Raw genomic sequence first — 22,602 nt, 5'->3', positions numbered from 1 at the left:
TGACTTTTAAGTCAAACTGATCAATTGTTGACCATTTGAGCATTTGACTGAGCAATCTTGTAAACCGAGGCTTGAAACTTGTCATGGGGATGATTTGAATCCTAAGAGATCATATGAAGCTTACTTGAGGCCTTGTTACATCCTTTCTCCTTAGCAAATCCAAAACCCTAATTTGAGGACCCTTTGATTAGGGGAGTGTGCATTCAGTCAAGTCTTGAGCTTTTGATACTTGTATGAGCTTGAAAGTAAAAATGTGATGGGAAAATTTTTGGGTATGACAAACTCCTATGTCATCTCTCTCATTGTCCCTTACGTGACAAGACCCTTTTTTATATCACAGTCTTAGAACAGTTAATGCTTTCTCTCTTGACAGCTTTAGCTTCCCTCCGTTGTTGAAAGTTGTTTCTGAACTTTCTGCCTTCAGTTATGGGTTGGAGATTCATGGCCTTGCTTCAAAGCTCGGTTTCCTTTCTGACCCTTTTGTTCAAACTGGCTTAATTGCAATGTATGCAAGAAGGCATTGGGTCATTTATGGAATTTCTCTAGGGGTTGGCAAGAAGGCACGGGGTCTATAAAAAAATTTTCTAAATTTTTTTCTATGGGCCTAAAGCCCTAGCTTTATCAGCTTGGCCCAACGGCGGGCCCTGGTCTCAACTAAGATTAAATGGACTCGCTTTATTATCGAGTAAAAAATAAATGTTAAATAAAATTGACTATAATAGTTTAATAAATAATTTTGCATCTCAAAAAGCTCGAAAAGTAAATTTTTAATAAATATTATAATAATTTGATTAAATTTTTTTATTAAAATATAAAAGGCCTCAATTCAAAGTTTTCTTTAAGCCTCATAGAGTGTTGGACCGGCCCTGATTATTTCATTTTAGATAGATTTGGATTATCGAACTTTCGTTTTGTTGAAATCTAGAGTTTAATGGTTTTTTTTACCAAAACAAAATTAACACATTTCATTAATCAAAATATGTTCAATACAAGGAGGAGGTCCATTAAAAATGCTACGCCTAGACCAAGAATTGGCCGCCTTCGCTAACGAGTGGACAACCATATTCGCTTGGCGTTTAATAAACTTAACCTCAAAGTTTGAATAACATTGTAACAATCTCTATATAGATAAGATAATCAAACTAAATTCAAAATTTCCACTATGGTTGGAATGAGTCGCCTGAACCACCCTTAGGGAATCACTTTCAAATATGAGTTTATCTAGCTGATTTGCTATAGCACCATGGATTGCCTCCTAAAGGGCCACAGCCTCTGCCTCGACAACGGGGAGAAGATTAGAATCCCAAGTTGTACCTGCTAAGATAAGTCTACCAAGATTATTTCTTACACACCAGCCCCTATTAGTAGTACCGCGGTTATTACTGAAACCCGCGTTGATCGCGACTTTACGTGTCTATAAATCTGATAACTGCAAGTGCACAGTCGTGTCGTGTAGTTTTAAAAGATATCGAATCCACAGGGACTATAAATCGATCTACCGTTATCTAAAGTTACTATGTAAAGCTAAGGCTAATGAATATTTTTGGGTTGTTTATAAATGAGGAAACTAAAGCCTTAAATCTAAGTGATATAATAATAAGCAGATATCAGTATGTAGTTCATCTAACTTAGGTGATCTGAAGTTCCATTGGTCAGATTCTAATTAAATCAAAAATATTTACTAACTATGTTATTTAAAAGTCCTTATCTCAAACTCTCGCTCTATTGATTCAGACTACGATCCTAACTCATAATGTACGCTCTCGCCATCCCACCAGATTTAGAAACGCTTTTTGAAAACATCACAGTTGATAAAATGCCCATTTCATGAATAGGTTATCTACTTAAATCTCCTAGTCTCAAACTCTCGCTCTGTTTACTCGGATCATGCTAGTATTCCCTAACGTACGCTCTCGCTGTCCCGCATCGGGTTTAAAAACACTTTTTGAAAATAAATAAATTCTAATTAGTCTTAATACGCTATCGCCATCCTTAAAACTAATATTCTATGTCTACTATCCAGTTAAAAATCTCAAACTCTCGCTCTATTGATTTTAACCTTTATCAGTTCTAAAATCTCAAACTCTCGCTCTCTTGATTTTAGAACTTTAGCAAATTAAATTAGACACAAAACCAGAAACGGGTGATTTTTAATAAAACATATTTAAGCCAAATTATTTTGGATCCCTACGGTTAAATTGCTCTACATACCGATATCTTAATTAAATTAGTCAGACATACTTATTAAATTAAACATGCATAAACAATCGTAATTAATATATTCAAGCATATTCATCAGCATATAATAATTAATCATGCAATCAAGAAATAAATTTTGTAAATAAGAAACCTGGATAATAATAAAAACTAGAATTAAACCTTGAATCTTCAAGTACTCGAGAAATAATTCTTGAATGGAGAAAACAAAACAAGGAAATAAAAAGCACTTAGATCCAACGTAAGGTTAGATCAGTGAAAAGTACACAACAATTTCCGGTGTAGAAACTGTTGTGATAAAATAATAATAATATGCCCAAAGCAAGAAACGAAAATGAAAATAAAACTAAAGGTAGAAAATTGCGAAAACACGGATACAAAATGAAAGCAATTGTTCGGTAAAAATGCCGACCCTTTTCCATTGGTGTGTACGTTGTATTTATATTGGTCATAGTGCAACTTCTATTTCCAATCTTCTCGGAAGTAGTGGTCATGAAGTTCCTAAAATGAAGCAAACGATTTGAAGAAGTCCTTTGAGACGTGGGTCTTTAATTTGAATAATTCTTGGATACATGGCCATCAATGTAGGAGACGGGCGTCTCACACGTGGGAGTGGGAATTGAGAGACTTGAGACGTGGGTCTCAATGGTAGTGGGCCAGGCCCACTTTGCTTACAGCACCAAAGGACGGGCGTCTTCACTCACTCTTTCTAATTGCACCTGCCGATCGTCACAAAGCCCAACACAAGTTGCTTGCCGCTCGTCATGCACGTGACATGCCTCCTTTATTTCTCTGCTTGCCGTCCGTCAAAGCTGGAGGTATGGTGCTTTCCGGTTGTCAAGGGTCTTGGCTCTAATGGGCCACGTTCTCACTTCGTAGTGGGCTGGGCTACTTCTATTTTGTTCTTTTCTTTTGGACTTTTTGCTACTTTTATACCCCCATTTATTCATTTCCTCACAAAGTCTTAAAATAAATACATACCTGCAAAATAAACAAATACCAGCGTAATACCACTATAAAATAATTCAATTGAAATAAAATAAGGGAATAATTGATGTAAATCAAGCTAAAAATACGATACATTTAAGTGTTATCAAATTCCCCCATACTTGAACTTTGCTTGTCCTCAAGCAAATGCTCAGTGCGATGTTTTTCTAAACATTTGTCAGATGCACCTACATGACTCAAATCAACTTATACTTGGTTGCATGGTGTTTTTGTTAGAGAATCAAAAGCTCAATTTATACTCAAGCACTACGGTAACGACACAAGACAATCCCATCTTACGTAAACCAGTTTCTGATGCTACTATAGCTCATCTCAAGTATTCGTCTTGTTTTACCCATTTCATTCTGGCGCAATCACATTAAGCCCTTTATCTTTACACGCACATAACAGAGCGGTCGGTTAGTGATTATGATCCTTAATGGAGTTATGGCACAATTTTTGTGGTATACTCCTTTTATACACTCTATCGTAGGTTGCGGGGGATCGAAACGTAGTCCTCCCTACCAAATTCAGTACCAGATAACTTCTGAATCAACCGACAATGAGGTTCTTTTATCAAATACCCTAGGTCTTGTAACCGTTGGGCTAAGTGACCGGGTGAGAGTCACCTAAGTTAGTTGGTACATTCCCAATAATAGTTAAGCATAATATATATTTTATGTGGATCATTCACTTATATTCATTGACCCTCTGCGTAGTTTGTGTCTAAGACGGTGCCGACTGCTGAATAAACTACTCGGGGTTACTTCAAAACTAAAGCTCAGAGTTTCGGAATAATAGGTACTTGGACTAGTTTATTATACTATGGGGTTATAGAGTGTCTAGACGGTAGTGATTTCGTCAAATCTTGCTAAAATTTTCTAACTAGTTTTAAAGATTTGGCAACCTACATATTCGTCGAGTGGGTCAAGTTATGTATTAAACCGAGAAAATTTTTGTTGGGGCTTAATAAAATAAGGGAATCAGAACAACATAAATGTTGCATAAATAACATGATAAAACAAAAAATTACAAGGGAAATAAAAAGATTACTAGAAAACGGAAGAACGGAAGTACTCCCCTTCCATACTTAAATCATACATTGTCCTCAATGTATTGACAAAAGATGAAGAAGGAAAAAGGAAACTAAAATATTTATTCATCCTCGCTTCGCCCACTAAATCCGCCACGAGTCCTTGGTCTTCTATGCGCTTGTCCGCCATTTCTAGAAGATTCAGCTTCATAACCATGAGAAATAACATCATGTAGACTTTCAACACAGAGTGTTAACGCTCTCATATCCTCTGTCATCCCTGTGGTGAATTCTAGCATACTTTGATCGTGCCTTTGAGTATATTCGCGTTGATCTCTTTGCATCTGTTGCATGAGGTTCATCATCTCACCTTGGCGTGTCTCAAAGTTTTGGTAATGCTAATTTGACAATTGGTTATGTGGTAATATTGTGGCGTAGATTTCATCAAGGGTGGCTGGTTCATTGGCGTTTTGTGGTTGGGCGTTGGGAGGTTGAAAGTTTGGTTGAGGCGCTTGGTGCTCTAATTCTTCTTCAATTTCATCAACTGCAGCATTGTTGTCATCACCTTGGTTACCTTGCTCATTCATACCAGGCTCGGGAGCGTTAAGGTCGTAAATCCAGTTGTCATGAAGGTTTAAATTCGTACGATTGGGATTTCGCAAAATGACGCTTCTCACTTTTGCATTCTTCACCATCAAATGGTAACCTCCAGCTCTTCTTACTCTTATTAGGCGACCAACTCTACAGTTGTTTATTTCCATGAATTCTGCTGGCAGTGATGGTGGGATCTGAATTCTTCCTCCCAAGTTTAGGTGAACTGCGATGGCGGTGTTAATGCCTCCAATACAGAAGGGCACCGTTCCATCTCTTGGTACAAGGTTTTGAATATAAGCCATCAGGAAGGTGCTGAGGTTTAAACGGTGGTTTGGCATGAAAGCACAGTGAAGGACGTATAACTCCTTGGTGTTAACCTTGTTGTTGTTGGTCCTTCCAAATATAGTGTTGGCCATAGTGAGGTGAAGGTAACAAATGTTTGGATTGTGGATGTGGTATGTGTAGCGTCCCTCAGGGGCGATATTTTGCTAACCAGATACTCTTCCCCATAATTCATATGCCATTATGCCCCAATCCATTTCTGGGGGAATACAGTATTGTCCATTGTTTCCATGAGGGAAGTGAAATATTTCGCTTAACGCATCCCAGTTCAGTGTATATTCTTGGTTAAACATTCGAAATGTGATTGCTCCAATGAGATGTTCATCAGCATCGTTGGGAGTGAGGTAGGCGTAGGAACTCAAGAACTCCAAAGTTAGAGCCTCATAAGTTGGTAAATTCATCGTGCTTACGTAACTCAGGCCTACGTTGTCGAGAAAACATTGCACATTGTTAAACAACCCTAGATCTTGCAAGAAGTTGTTGTCGATATAGCGTGTGGATGTAAATCCTCTTTGATAAGATTTATGATATTTTTCTCGTTGGAGTTCGCCTGCTTCTCCTTGACGGAGCACGAGATGATTCATGTCAGGTTCTCCTTGGTTGGCCATGATAGAATTTCTAACAAAGATTGATGAAAGAATATGGTGGTTCTTGAAAATGAAAGGAAAAATGGTGAATGAGAATGGTTTAGAATGATGAATGAATGGTTTAAATAGGTGTAGGATATTAGTGGGGATTAAATGGTATTTATGTAGTGAAATAAAAATAGGTGGGATGAAATGAGGTTGATGGAAGAATGGGTTTAAAGAGAGAGATGTTATGAGTGGGTAATGAATGGTGTAGTAATGGTTTAGAATTTTGAAAGTTTGAAAGTTAGTAGGGGTTAAAGAAAATGAATGTGTGGTAGTGGGATTTTATAGAGGAAATTGTAGAAGAGTGTGGTAGATGGAAATGATAAAAGAAATGGAATGAATAGTGGTGGTCAAAGTCTTAGTCAAAAATAATTTAATGCATGGTCAAGAGAAAAAGAAAATTGAATGGAGCAATGGCTGAAACGCATGGGACAGGGGTTTGCAGTGCATGCGTGAGACAAGGTCTGTGACGAATGTCACGTGGACTGGCCCTATGACGAACGACAGGAATGGTGCATGACGGACGACAGACCTGACTGTGTTGACGAAGGCATGCTTGTATACGACGTACGGCAGCATCTGCAAAGCATGTGACGGACGACAGTGTGATATGAGACAAGTCTGGCGAATGGCAGAGGCAGCGTCACGGGTGGAGTAAGAACATGCATGCGTGATTGGAGACAGAGTATAAGGTCTCATTTGACCAATGCATGCAACGCTATCGGACCAAAATAAATGCTTTGTAGACATTCCAAAACATATATGTATTTCTAATACTTAATTTTATAATTATATATATATATATATATATATCTTAAATAAATAATTACCTTTAAACTAGTATGTATATATATAATAATTCATAATTCTAATGGTCAGTATGCCTTGATATAATAGGAAATATTTACTCAATATACTGATAAGAGACAAGAAATATAGATAATATAATACTTGATAATATCAGTAATGTAAGCGCGAAAAATTTATTTGAGGTAGAATCGAGTATTAGTATAATTATCGATATTTCGTGGAAGTAGTATAATCGTATCAGTATAAGAAGTGCATAGATAATCGGATAAAATTTTAAACTAATATAAAATAGAAAACTAAGAATAAAAAGAATGATGCAAAATAAAAACACGTGGGTTACCTCCCACACAGCGCTTTGTTTAACGTCGATAGCTCGACGGCTTAAGAGTGCAAACACTCAAGGTGGTTCTCTCGAGAATGACTCCTCGGTTGAACTTTTAGCAAACGTAGTTTTCCATGGACATTTATCGAGCCACCTCACATACCCCTCACCTTTTCTTTTCTTTCTTCTGTGGGGTGGTTCATTCTTTTGAATTCACGGTGGTGGTTCTGGATCAATCCTAAGTATCAGCTTTTCAAGTTTGGGTTTAGTGATTTCATCCACCACTTCAAAGGTTAACCTTACCCTCTTAACACTAATGATCTCCTTAGTTTCATGGTCCTCTAAATTTCTCTTTTTATGCAAGACTTCAAACAAGGGTGCATTCGTGTGGATATTTTCCAATACCTCCACATACGTTTTGGATTGGGATTCTACCTTAGCTTCCACAAAACTTTGCAGGAAAGGAATCGGTGGGGTATAGGGAAGAGGAATAACAATAGGTGCTTCCTTCTCTACCTCTTCTACAACCTTTCTCTTAATCTCCACTCTTTTCTCACTAGAAATCTCTTCAACCACAGTATCACTCTCCTCAATCTCATAATCACCCTCCTCAATCTCATTATCACTCTCCTCAGGAATTTCAATTTATTTTTCACTAATGGTTGTGTCCATATACTCCTCAAGTAAGTCTCCTAGTGTCTTTTGTTCAAGTTGGGAGATTTGAGTCTCTAATGCCATGTTGTGAGTCGCGAGGGACTCAACCATAGTGGTCAGTTGCCTAAGGGTTTCATTGTTTTGAAGACTTTGTTTGATAAACTCTTGGTTTTGGACGGTTTGTGTTTCTACAAAGTGCTCCATCATGGCTTCTAATCTAGAGTGAGTTAGCGTCTCGTAGGAATCCTCCATTGATGTTTCGAAATTAAAATTATGGGATTCTTGAGGTTCTTCAAAGGGAGTTAGCGTTGCGTTTTGTGTTTCCTCAAAGTGCTAGAGAGACTTTGTGCTTCAATTAAATCCTCCATTAAGATTTCGAGGTTGGATTTATGATAATCTTGTGGCTCCTCAAAATATTGGTTGTGGTGATCGTAGAAGAAATTTGGTTGAGGATAGGTTTGGTTAGAATTATAAAATTCTTGTGGTTCCTCGAAATGTTGGGATTGGTGATTGTAAAGGGGATTCGGTTGAGGATAAGCTAATGTCAAATTGTAATACCCAATTAATGTTTCAAGGTTTGGATTATAGGTTTCTTGTGGTTCCTCGAAATGTTGAGATTGGAAGTTGCAGAGGTAATTTGGGTGAGAATGAATTGGTGGCGCAACATTGAAATTCTCCAATAGTATTTCGAGATCGGATTTATAGGATCCAGGTGATTCCTCGAAATACTAGGAGTGGGGTTTGTAGAAAAAGTTTGGGTGATACATAGTAGTTAATGATAAAAGGAAAAAAAATGCCTTAGTCTCTACTACGTAACTAAAAGAGTTACGATATCGACTTAAATAGTCCCCGGCAATGGCGCCAAAAACTTGATCGCGACTTTACGTGTCTATAAATAAGATAACTGCAAGTGCACAGTCGTATCGTGTAGTTTTAAAAGATATCGAAGCCACTGGGACTATAAATCGATCTACCATTATCTAAAGTTACTATGTAAAACTAAGGCTAATGAATATTTTTGGGTTGTTTATAAATGAGGAAACTAAAGCCTTAAATCTAAGTGATATAATAATAAGCAGATATCAGTATGTAGTTCGTCTAACTTAGGTGATCCGAAGTTCCATTGGCCAGATTCTAATTAAATCAAACATCTTTACTAACTATGTTATTTAAAAGTCCTCCTCTCAAACTCTCGCTCTATTGATTCAGACTACGATCCTAACTCATAATGTACGCTCTCGCCATCCCACCAGATTTAGAAACTCTTTTTGAAAACATCACAGTTGATAAAATGCCCATTTCATGAAGAGGTTATCTACTTAAGTCTCCTAGTCTCAAACTCTCGCTCTGTTGACCCGGATCATGCTAGTATTCCCTAATGTACGCTCTCGCTGTCCGGCATCGGGTTTAAAAACACTTTTTGAAAATAAATAAATTCTAATTAGTCTTAATACGCTTTCGCCATCCTTAAAACTAATATTCTATGTTTACTATCCAGTTAAAGATCTCAAACTCTCGCTCTGTTGATTTTAACCTTTATCAGTTCTAAAATCTCAAACTCTTGCTCTCTTGATTTTAGAACTTTAGCAAATTAAATTAGACACAAAACCAGAAACGAGTGATTTTTAATAAAACATATTTAAGCCAACTTATTTCGGATCCCTACGGTAAAATTGCTCTACATACCGATATCTTAATTAAATTAGTCAGACATACTTATTAAATTAAACATGCATAAACAATCGTAACTAATATATTCAGGCATATTCATCAGCATATAATAATTAATCATGCAATCAATAAATAAATTTTGTAAATAAGAAACCTGGATAATAATAAAAACTGGAATTAAACCTTGAATCTTCAAGTACTCGAACAATAATTCTTGAATGGAGAAAACAAAACAAGGAAATAAAAAGCACTTAGATCTAACGTAAGGTTAGATCAGTGAAAAGTACACAACAATTTCCGGTGTAGAAATTGTTGTGAGAAAATAATAATAATATGCCCAAAGCAAGAAACGAAAAATGAAAATAAAACTAAAGGTAGAAAATTGCGAAAATACGAATACAAAATGAAAGCAATTATTCGGTAAAAATGCCGACCCTTTTCCATTGGTGTGTACGTTGTATTTATATTGGTCATAGAGCAACTTCTATTTCCAATCTTCTCGGAAGTAGTGGTCATGAAGTTCCTAAAATGCAGCAAACGATTTGAAGAAGCTCTTTGAGACGTGGGTATTTAATTTGAATAATTCTTGGAGACGTGGCCATCAATGTAGGAGACGGGCGTCTCACACGTGGGAGTGGGAATTGAGAGACTTGAGACGTGGGTCTCAATGGTAGTGGGACAGACCCACTTTGCTTACATCACCAAAGGACGGGCGTCTTCACTCACTCTTTCTAATTGCACCTGCCGATCGTCACAAAGCCCAACATAACCTGCTTGCCGCTCGTTATGCACGTGACATGCCTCCTTTATTTCTCTGCTTGCTGTCCGTCAAAGCTGGAGGTATGGTGCTTGCCGATCGTCAAGGGTCTTGGCTCTAATGGGCCACGTGCTCACTTCGTAGTGGGCTGGGCTGCTTCTATTTTGTTCTTTTCTTTTGGCCTTTTTGCTACTTTTATACCCCCATTTATTCATTTCCTCACAAAGTCTTCAAATAAATAAATACCTGCAAAATGAACAAATACCAGCGTAATACCACTATAAAATAATTCAATTGAAATAAAATAAGGGAATAATTGATGTAAATCAAGCTAAAAATACGATACATTTAAGTGTTATCACGCGTCTACATTACATTTCAACTAACCTGTATCTGGCGGAACCCAAATCGACTAGGGTTGATCATTTTTCCCACTTTGCTCCCAATCTTGCGGTGAAAACCAATCTTGCCACCTATAAAATGCTTGTTGACCAAGCTTAGAAGCCTCTTCAATTTCATTATTCCAAATAGCATTATTTCTATTATTCCAGATCACATCTAACATAACAGCAAAATACCTTGCAGTTCGACTATCTTCATTGGTACAAATATCCAGAATAATAGATTTAACATCCTGGAAAGAATGAAGACGGGGTATAATGATATCGTACAAACGTGACAACCTCCAACAATTAGCGGTGGCTTCACACCAAAGAAAATGTGCCATTCATCTTCCACCATATTCTCACACAGTTGACAAACTAACGGGCATTGTACATGATGTTGGCGAAGTCTTAAACGAGTTGGTAAACAATCCCTACATATTCTCCACAAAAGATGTTTGATTCTAGGTTGTGCTTTAATACTCCAAAGTCTCCCCCAATTCCCTTCCACCCTTCTAGTCACATCCTTCTCCTGCTTATTTCTCTAGAGTCTATATCCTGACCGAACGCTATAAACACCATGTTGTTCTTCCTTCCAAATCCATCGATCCTCTCCCACTTCCTCCGACAACGGAACCCAGATGATATCCTCAGCATCTGTGTGATCAAACAAACTGCGAATCAAATGAACATCCCATTGTTTCAAGTTAGGTACCATCAAATGATTAAGTTTAATCTCATACACACCTTGTTTTTGAGGCCCCTTGATACAACCCTCCACTTTACCTCGTAACCACGGTTCACTCATCACCGGGATAGTACTTCCATCTCCAATCCCCCACCTGCATCCAAGAGTTAACACATTTCTAGCTTGCCAGATGCTTCTCCAAACAAAACTAGAGTTTAATGGTTAGAAGTTGGATATTCAAGAGGATTGGGAAGTATGGTTTCCTTGTTGGTTTCATTCTTTATTTCTCTTGCATTTATTTGTCTTTATTTTTCTTTTCTTCTCTAAGATTTTTTGGGTTCGATACTTCACCACTTGTAATTAACGTCTATATTTATAAAGTAAGCATTGCCTTTAAATTATATATTATTTTATAATTTCTCCTTAAATAATTAATTTATTTTTGTGTACTAATAAAAAAACAATATTTATTAGAAAGTAAAACTTAATTCAACCGAATAGAAAACTTATCATTCAATTCCTACCACCAAAACGTATAAAAAACAATATGCTACAAATTTATATCATCTACATCATCCTCACTTTTTTATTAGACCATCATAAAATTCCTTGACTATGCTCTCAAATTTTTATATAATACATGTTAAAATCATTTTTTTAGATTGTTCCTATATTTACTTTTACATAAAAAAAAAGTTTTATAAAATCAAATTTATATATAATTCTTGTTAAAACTATTTTTTTAGATTGGCCCCATCTTTATTTTTTAATAAAAGTTACTAACAATATTATATATATATATATATATATATATATATATATATATATATATATATATATATATATATATATATATATATATATATATATATATATATATATATATTTAAAGAATTTCATCACGCGACCCGTAGTTAAAAAAAGTGCTTCTTCCCAATTTTATAATTTTTATTTTTAGTACAATTTGTATTATTTTTTGTTGATATATTATAAACCTTTAATTTATTCTTAACCGAAGGAATATAACGTACGTCACATTGAATTTATCTCGGAAACACGCTCGTTGACTATAGATTTTTATATAAATCAAGAACAATAAACTTGTATAGAAGACTGAGACTAGAGCCAACCACATATAGACATGGGAAACTCTTGCTGCCCACACGGAAAGAGAAGAGACGATAACAACATAAACAAGCACAGTAATGGATTTCAACCCATCAATGCCTCAAAAGCTAGCCCCAAAAAATTCAAAAGTGATGGTGGTGCCAAAGATGGTAACATGGTTTTTATGACCGCAGCTATAGCAAGTACTCCTGTTGACACAACTTCAGGTGGAAATCATGGTCATCATGGAGGGGACGGTGGTGGACATGGTGACGGAGGACATGGAGGGGGTGGAGGAGGGTGCGGTGGTGGAGGAGGGTGTGGAGGTGGCGGCTGTGGTGGTTGACATTATTGTTGGAGTATTGACTTAGTCCATACCACATTAGTGGTTGTAATGTTTTTGTGTAGATTTTGTAATGTCTCTATTTCTGTCCATATATCTAATATCCTTATACTTCTTTTATTTGTATGACATAAATCATGTTGTACTTCTATTTAAATTGGTGGAATGAAATACCTTAATATTGGATTCAGTTTGTTAATTGGGTGAACGTTTGTACTTTGTAATTTTGAATTAAATTTATTGTATAAATTTGATTTAATTGTGAAGTTGAAAAGTTATTTGTATTTATCTCATCTCTTTAGAAACAAGGATATAAAACATAAGAGAAGACAATTTTAATCCATAAGAAGAAAACGTAGCATTCTATGTAGTCGTTTTAAAAAAGTTTTTCTAGATTACCAATAAGGTGTTCTTCTAAATTACCAATTTTGAACAAGTAGTCTCTGAATGACATTTAAATTAGATGTTTGTAATGGACTATAAAAAATTGAATTTAAATTTAGTGTAAATAATGTATCAATAGGACATAAGTTAACTTCAATTATTTTATGAGAAATTAAGGGATAATAATGAAATATTTATTTCACTCTAATATATTCCTATTTATAAAACACAGGTTTTCATGAGATTGAAGTGGTAGTATTCCTGAGACTGAAGTGGTAGTATTCCTGAGTATATTTCAAAAATGAAGGATTGGTTTTGAACCCTAGAGTGATATGGTGGATGAAGAAGACAATGATATGGTTGATGAAGAAGACAACAATATCATGGATGCATAAGATAATCACGATGATAATAATGAGGAAGAAGAATTCCCACTAAAAAATTGCTATAACAATATCAAAAGAGGATGATGAAGATCTCAAACCCGTACAATGGTTGTGGAACACATAACTCTAATCATCTCTTGGATCATTAGAGGTATTGTCTTTTGAGAGTATAATTCATAGTATCTTTTGTGTTACTTAGGAAATAAGTAACAAGTTAGTTAATTGTAGAAATTGTGTTATGAAATAGAAATTCTGTTTTGAAAGTTAGTTAAAAAATGAGATTACTTGGCTTGTAAGTAATCTCAATGTAAGAGGTTATTAACCTTGTCAAATCAAGATTAATAGTACTCTTTTCTTCTATCATATTTTTCTTTCTATTCCAATCTTTATTCTTCTTTTCAATTCTAAAAGTGTGAGAAACAAACTTGAGCATTAAAACATTGTGTGTGTGTAAGAGTGTTGTCGAAGGTTGTTGTATGAATCGAGTGAAGATTGATCTTTTTCAAGCTAGGTTTTGTTCCAACAACTAGTATCTAGAGCACTGGCAGCGATTCTTGGAAAATCTCGAGCAATTTTTTCTCATTCAAATGGGCATTTTCCACAAATCTTCTCATTTTGAATGGCAAGAACTATGACAATTGGTGTAAGCACGTGAAGGTTGTTTTTGCTATCAAGATGTGTAGGATATTGTGAATAATGGAGTAACACCAGTCACTGATAGTGCCACTGATAAACAAAAGACTTCTCATAAAGAATTGAAGAAGAAGAAGAAGAAGGATTATAAAGCCCTCTTTATAATCACCCAATGTGTTGATCCGGATAACTTTGAAAAAGTTGGAGATGTAGAATATTGAAGGAGGCATGGGACATCTTGGAAAAGACGTTTGATGGTCCTAAAAAAGTAAAAGATGTGAGGTTACAAACTCACAAAAGAATGTGTGAATTACTTTAAATGTAAGAAAACAAAAGTGCAACTGACTTTTTCACCGGTGTGACTAGTCTGGTGAATCATATCAAAATGTGAGGAGAAGTATTGTCATCAAGGTCGATAGTTGCAAAGATCTTGAGATATTTTTTTCCAAAATTCGATCATGTCGTAGTATCCATAGAAGAATCAAAGGACCTATCAAGCCTAACAAAAGAAGAGCTACAATAGACACTTGAATCTCATGAGCTAAAAATGATTGAAAGATCTACAAGCGAAATTAAGAATGATGTGGCATTGCAGGCACACTTAGCATAAAATAGGAAGGGAAAAAGAAAATGGAATGGGAACAAAGGTATAGGAGGATGCAACCATTCAAATGGAATATGTTACCAATAAGAAGGAAGCTCATCAAATTAGAAGCAAGCTTCAAATCAAAGTAGTCACAGAGGTGGTGCTACAAAGAGGCTCATGTTTAATGCTACAATTTCCAAAAGTATGCTCACTATGCAAATGAGGGTCCTACAAGCAAGAATAACCACCAAGAAAGAAATGTAAAGCTTACAAAATAAGATAATGAAGATGTGTTGCTGATTGTGACAACAAAGGAGGAAGAAAATCATAGACATCAATGGTACTTAGACTCAGGAAGTTCATCACACATGACTAGTAGAAAAGGTTTGTTTGTCAATATCAGTCCTTTCATGAAAAACAAAGCGAACTGTGCAAATGACAACACTTTAGCAGCTGGAGGCATTGTTGATGTCCTAATCATGAGAATAGATGACAAGCAATCAGTGATTTCAAGAGTATGTTCCTGAACCTGCACTTCAAGAGGAGAAAATGTGCATCTACAAATCCCAAGTAATAATCCCTTTTTCCATTTATGGTGAAACTCATGCACTTATGGGTCCATTACCTGGCCCTAAAGAAAATGTTGAGAAACTCAGGGAATTTTTTCTTGCTTACCATCGTACGAAGCCCATTGCTAGCTTAAAAAAGCCAACGGCTAATACTGATAACCTTAGCAGAAAATCTGTTGTTCAAGAAAAAACCTCTAAGTTTAAACCCGTCGCTGAGACGAAGAAACTTAAGGAAAAACCTGTAGTTGATGCAACTGATTCCAAAGGTAAATCCATTCTTGATGCAGCGAATCCCATAGCTCTAGGTTGTATGAGCAACACCCTTCGTGTAATTCGTCCTGCCCCTTCGACTAAGAATGCTGAAGAGTGCATTTCTTGGCTCGAAAAAATCTAAAAAAGAAGAAATCCCAAACCTGGAAAGACATGGGGATTTATGACTTAATTCAGCTTTGGAAAGTAGGTCCATTGCCAAAATTATCTTGTCATTTCCTTGCATTTTTGGGAGAGTACTACAAAAACCTTCCAACTCCCTACAGTATGATCAGGCCAACACTTTTTGACATAGGTGCCATCACTGACCTTCGACCAACTGGGGAGATTTTTGACCCAAACAAGAGTAATGAAGACACCATTAGTTGCAACAGAAATCGCCCTAGCTTTAGTCACTACATAGCTGATCATCACGACAGAAACATTGATGTGGTATCTGATAAAGAGCATATGTATATTGCCTTCCTGACATTATGACTGTCGCGCTGCATCTTCTGTTGCAAATCGTTGAAAGTGGAGAAAAGATTCCTGACCTTAGCTAACAAGCTACATGATGGTCGAGAAATATGCTTGAGCCAACTGATATTAGGTTCTCTCTATGAGACCTTAGGATTAACTGTTGACTTTTTGGAGACTATTAAACCTGTAACCAATTTCTTGTTAGCTGACCCCTACTGGCTACTTCAATTATGGCTGAATGCCATGTTTGAACCTTCCATACAAGTCAACAAACCGAAGGATGATTATGAAGAGTTCAAGAACAGGAGGAATGAAGGCGCTCGATTGGCCTTGATGACTCATACCTGATAGTGAATCTAGTTTGCAAGAGGCCTTTACAGGATACGTCATGATGTTTGCAAAGCGCCACAACTTCACTTCATTTATGGCTCCTTTTGCTAGTCAAACTCCTGGTCCTGAGTGGTTCACTCGAGAGTTCTCTTCTCTCAATGTTGATCAAGAGGCGAAATCCATTGCCATATGGGAAGCTTTTTTTGTCCCAAAATTAATCTCGATCAGGTTAGGGGTCTCTAAAGAACATGTGAAAATATTATGTTACTAGCCCAACCTTGTATCTCAATAATTTGGACTCAATCAAATCTTGCCCAAGTCATTCTTTAGTCTAAATAACAAACTTTTTCTTTGTAACGTCAACTTTTCTGAAGATAAATACATTGAATCCTAACACTAAGATTCCCACTTATACGAATATCTAAATAACTGCTAAGAATGGCCCTTTCTCTACTGGTTGACATGTCTTCGATGCATGCATTCCTCCTTCGATCTTGTCTCCACGTGTCCTCCTAATGCATATAAGGCTAAAAGGTAGTTATTTAGCCACGTTACACATTAAAACTGGCTCCTTCAAAATGTTCTTTATGTTATTCTAAAAATCACTAAGTCCCAAACACTGTTGTACCCCTAGGGACTTTGATGCTTTCCTTTGAATATTGAAAGGTACCTCCAACATGCGCGTTGAAAACACCTTCTAGAATCATCCAAATTCCACTAAGTGTTTCCTCAATCTTCTTCTTGATATGCTAAGATTTGAGAATGTTGAAAATCCCAGTTAACAGTGGTTAATGTGTAAAATGAATGTGAAATGTGCACTTATTAATGACCCTTTATATGAATAGGTTTATGTGTCACGACCAATTGGTTTTAAGAAGGAAGGAAAAGAGAGCAAGGTGTACAAACTGCAAAAGGCATTGTATGGGCTCACACATAATACAAGAGATCGAAATAAGAAGATAGATGACATTGTAAGAGAAAACGAGTTTTTGAAGTGCATAGGTGATCATGGTGTGTATGTCAGAATAAGTAAATGTGAGTTGTTAATACTCTGTCTCTATGAAGATGATCTTCAAATCACACGCAGCTGCAAGTAGAATATTGAAGATTTATGTGTTTACTTGAGATAGGAAATTGAGATTCCTAATCTTGGAAACATATAATACTTCCTTAGAATTGAGTTCTAAAAGTGTGTTAGAGGGCTGATAATGCACCAAAGAACATATGCTAATGAGATACTCAAGAATTTTGAGATGGAGGATTGTAATTCTGCTTCAACATCAGCTAAACCAAGATTATAATTGACAAAGAATTCAAATGAAGATGATATTGATATAATACAGTATAGAAGACTTATAGGATCATTGATATTTCTTTGTCACACAAGTCCTGATCTAGCATACAATGTAGGCATGGTGAGTAGATTCGTGCAATAGCCAAAGTTATCACATCTTGCAGCCACCAAGAGGATACTAAGGCATCTCAAAGGAACACTAACAAAGAGGTTCCTAACCTTGTAAAATCAACATCAATAATACTTTCTTCTTATTCAATATTTTCCTATCTATTCTAATCTTTATTCTTCTTTTCAATTCTAAAAGTTTTAGGAACAAACTTGAACAATGAAACCTTGTGTGGGTGTGTGTGTGTGTGTCACTTGAGTGTAGAGTGTTTTTGAAGTTTACTGAATCAATCGAGTAAAGATTGATCTTGTTCAAGCTAGGTTTTGTTCCAACATTCTCAACTCCCCCGTCAAAGTTCGCTTTAAAAAGACTATGTACAAAACATAAACCTCACTTCTTCTTTCTTACTAAGCCTTAGACGCCCTCTTATTTCCCAAGGAGAACTTTGAATAACTTGAAATTATAGTCATTTGCAACCAACTCTAGAGATAATTTGCTCTCAAATATATCATTATTCCAAAAAATAGTTTGAGCATCACCCCCTTTACTACTGCTTATTTAAAAAAGTGTTGCTTCAATTCACGAAATTAAATTAGACGACACTTTTAAAAATAAGTGTTATGTTGCAGATCCAGAAATGGAGAAGATTGCAGAAGCTATGGCGGAGCAAAACTTCATGACTGTGTTCAATGATGCGGTACCGTGGATCGGAGGTTTCGACCATAGTGCTTTTTGGATCAGAGGTATTGATCTTCAATACATGTAATTAATCGATGTCGATCTTGAATCGACGTTGCTATTCTCTAATAAGATGGATCAAATGGGGGGCTACCTACATGGTTAACACTCTAACATCCAAGTCTGTTTGGGGTTCAAGATAATTGTAGTAAGAGTGGATATTAGAGATTGTGTACATGAAAAACCTTTGTTAAGGTTTTTATACCTTAGGCTTAATGGAACAGGTTAGATAAGTAGGCCTTGTGTTATAGGGCTTTTAGCTAGCACGGAACAGTTTCCCCCAAGACTCACCGAGCACTCAGGATGTCGAGGGCGTCTTTTTGTAGTCGTGGTCGACCCTTAAGAATGGTTGTATAGGCGTCGATTGGCATGCAGTGTTTTGGTTTTGCCTAAGATTAATGGGGAATGTGTGCATTAAATAAAGTCGCATCATTGAAACGTTTCGTCACTTTCCTCTTGGTGTGTGACTTAAAAAGGTATAAAGCGTCGTGAGATAGCTTATTGTGCACTTGAGTGCACTTGAGTTTGGTTGCGTCTCCAAGATGAAATCTAAGCGTTGATCAAAACTTGTTTCTTGCTTTCCATCTGATCTGCGCGATTGTCGTCGCCTATATAAGGATAGAGGGAACATGGGGAAACCTTTTCTCAATCTTGTAGAGTTAGTTTCCCTTGTTTTCTTTGAGTCATCCACTCTTCTCTGAGAGCATTTTTATAGGAGTAATCGCCACCACATATTCAAAGCTTTAAAGCTATGAATTTCGGCCTCCTGTTCTGCTTTACTGCTTTCGACCTTATGTTTCAAGGTACCTTATGTTCACTTCAGCTTTTTATTCAAGCATTTAATGTATCTTCATTATGATGAGCGATAACCCTATTATCATAGAGTGGTTTGGAGGGTATTGTTTCTTCTTCTCAGAGAAAGGGAACGGAGTGTGAGTCACATTCCTCTCCCTATGCCCGTAGAGATTTTGATCGCTTCCCTGATTGGAGATTCTCAAATAGAAGGAGTATACGGGGACTCCTTTTCTGGGAATACTATGTTAATAAGTCCTTCAGAAGCTCTTTTGTTAGGGACTACTGGTAAGGGCGAGGACCCTATAAAAAAACCAATGCCTCCTCCTATCTTGAATAAGGTAGAAGTAAAAACTGCCCAATAACCACTACTAGAAAATTCACTTTTAGTGACCGAATTAGAGATCGAAAAAGCTTAAAAATCGGTCACTAAAACGTTTAGCGACCGATTTAGTGACCATTACTTTTTGGTTGAAAAAGTGCTAGTCGCTAAGATTTTGCGACGAATTTAGTGATCGAAATTTAGAGACCAAATTTGTGACCGAATTTAGTGACCAATTTTAGTGTTTTTTTCATAAAATAAAATTAAAATTTGTGATACCTAAGAATCAAACTTGTGACTTCCACGTATTTTAATAAGAACTTTCCACTACACCACTTCACATCTATTGATATATTTTATATTTAAACATATATACTTATAATTTGATATAAATATATTATATGTTAAAACAATAAAAAATATGAAAATTTTAGTAAACATTAAAAATTGAAAGATAAATAAAATCTTTAAAAAATGGAAAAGAAATAGTAATATAATAAAGAGGATTAAAAATAGAAAAAGAAAACAAAAAATAATAGTGACCGAAATTTCGGTCTCTAATTTTTGTATATAAATTAAATTGTTTATAAAAATATTTTTTTAACCAATTTAGTAACCTCTTAAAATTAGCTCATGAATATCACATTTTGGTGGCTAATTCAGTCACTAAACCAAAATTTCAGGCACAAAATTTTGGTCTCTAAATCGGTGGCTGATTTATTTTAGTGACCGATATAGTGACCTCTTAAAATTGGCTCATGAATATCAGATTTTGGTGGCTAATTCGGCCACTACAATGACCGAAATTTTTTGGTCACTAAATCGGTCACTAAAAGCAAATTTTCTAATAGTGAATGGAGGGAACGTGCAGGTATTTTTGTCGAAGAATACCGGGGAGCGACTAGTTAAGAAGTTAGACAGAATGTTGGAACATTGTGTATGCTAATTAGAGTGTTTAATAGACAGACTAAAGGCAAGTTATAAAAAAGAAAAGAATTGGTAAGGGCGAGGACCCTATGAAAAAACCAATGTCTCCTCCTCTCTTGACTGAGGTAGATGCCCAACGACGGAGGGAACGTGCAGGTATTTTTGTCAAAGAATTCCGAGGAGCGACTGGTCAATATGTCAGACATGATGTTGGAACATTGTGTATGATAATTAGAATGTTCAACAGACAGACTAAAGGTAAGATATAAAAAGACAAGAATGGGTAACCCAGTTGAGTGCAAAGTCACCTACGTCTAAATAGTATTAACTAAATGAAAATAAATCCACTCTTAATAGTCAAACGTACAAATTGTTTGTATTTGAACTTTCTTAGTTCAATGACTTTTTTCCTAATACTACATGTGAACTTCAATTCATACTCCTCCTGAATTTGAGACCCCTCTCACTTTCACACAAACACTTTCCCAAGTGTTTAGATAGTTACGGTAACTCGGTGGGAGAACTGATTTTAAAATGTCGTTTCGCAAACAAATGTTGCGGTGAGCAAGAGTCACCACTGACTTTTATTTTATCCATTTAGGAAAGGTATAAAAGAACAGGAAAGACCTTAAAGAAAAGAAATTGAGCTCGGGGGTAGGTTATACAAAGGGAATGTGTAAGCACCCTTTGTATCCATGGTTATCCATGGGCTCTTAATTGCTTAGCTCACTTGTTTGTTTGAAATGTTTGAAAAGTGTCGTGTGTGTTTAGAAAAACAATTTTGTTTTTGAGAATGTCTAAAAAGACAATGTTAAAGAACGGGGTGTGAAAAACATTTGATTCGTTGTGAGCAAGCACTTAAGAGTTACCTATCCTAAGTTCGTAAGGCCTTTCATATTCTAAAGACTTTCCTTGAGCGATAATACTATCCATACCATATGAGGGCAGGTAGTCCTATACATTGGATGTACGGGTCATCGAAGGGTCATCGGATCGTCATAAGGGCTATCCATACCATAAAGAGGGTAGGAAGTCCTATGAAAGGTGAATAGTCATAAAGGCAACCAATAAGGATACCTTAGCATTCGAGGGGATTATCATCATTTAATCGAAGGAAACATCGAGGGACGAGATCATTTCATTGTAGGCAACTCGGAGGGACTATGATCTTTATTCCGAAGGGACAATGATGCTTTTGAATCATAGGCAGCATATGCTAAGGCATCCCTACACTCGAGGGACTTGACTATTATAATCGAGAAGGCAACCAAGAGGGGGTACCCTAAAGGTGGGTGTGTGCAGCAATCACATGTGTTAGATTCGAGTATTTAATCTTGTATTTAGGTTAGCTAGCGTTTGATTTTGTAATATTGCCATACAATCCTAAACATACATCTAAGCAGTATAATTTTGCAGAAAAATAAAGTGCGGAAATGTAAACCTAAGATATTACATGGCTTCGGGGATGGGGAGTACATAAAACCAAATGGGGAATGCGGGAAGTAAAAAAAATGCGGAACGTAAGAACTACGCTATTACAAAAATGTTCTTGCAACCTATACATCAATTTCTAATATTTAAAAATAAAAGAAAGTATAAACAAAAAGAAACCTTCTTATTTAATGAATAAAATAATTCTCTAAATCCTAATATTAATAAAAACATTTTTTGGGTATTTTTGTGGTTGATTTTAATTAAGAAAAACAAATTCTAAATTAATTACAAGTTAATTTAAATGAAGAGAAAAATAAAATCTTTTTGTGTTTAAAAATTAATTAATTTTTTTTTAAACCTAATTCTAAAATTAAAATATTTTTTTGATGATTTTTGATTGGTTAATTTTAAATAAAACAAAAGATAGAGAAAATATACTAAAAATAGGAAATAAAAACAAAGAAGAGAAAAATAAATGGGCCAGAAGGTGCAGTCTGAAAAGAGGGGTATGGGCCAGTATTAAGCCTAATTGGATATTGAGTCCAGGGCGTGGGATTCTGTATGGATGAGCTCCGAGGTTCCATGGTGGGGAGTGTACGCTGATCCTTCAGATTTAGATCAATTAAGATCCAAGGGCAGAAATCGAAAGACCTACCATACAACACTGTGCCTGGACGCATGATACATGTGAATCAAACATTACAAAAAAATTAAGAAAAACATTGCTATTAGAAGATATTAAGTTAAAAGCTTTTGGAAAGAATCCATGTTCATTATGAAAAAATTTGATTTGAAAACTTGCATTCAATCTTTCTATATTTGGTTGAAA

At 35.9% G+C, this 22,602-nt stretch overlaps 1 protein-coding gene across 1 annotated transcript; it reads left to right on the top strand.

Annotated features, from left to right (window-relative positions):
* Positions 1–12,231: 12,231 nt before the first annotated feature.
* LOC131614103 (uncharacterized) lies at positions 12,232–12,543 on the top strand. The gene has a single exon (XM_058885732.1). The coding sequence runs from the start codon at positions 12,232–12,234 to the stop codon at positions 12,541–12,543; it is 312 nt and encodes a 103-aa protein (XP_058741715.1).
* The last annotated feature ends 10,059 nt before the right edge of the window (positions 12,544–22,602 follow it).

The sequence above is a fragment of the Vicia villosa genome, linkage group LG6 (genome assembly GCF_029867415.1).
Source record: "Vicia villosa cultivar HV-30 ecotype Madison, WI linkage group LG6, Vvil1.0, whole genome shotgun sequence".
Classification (NCBI taxonomy): Eukaryota; Viridiplantae; Streptophyta; class Magnoliopsida; order Fabales; family Fabaceae; genus Vicia; species Vicia villosa.
Note: the sequence above shows the minus strand (reverse complement) of the source record. Positions and strands in the feature narration are given on the sequence as shown.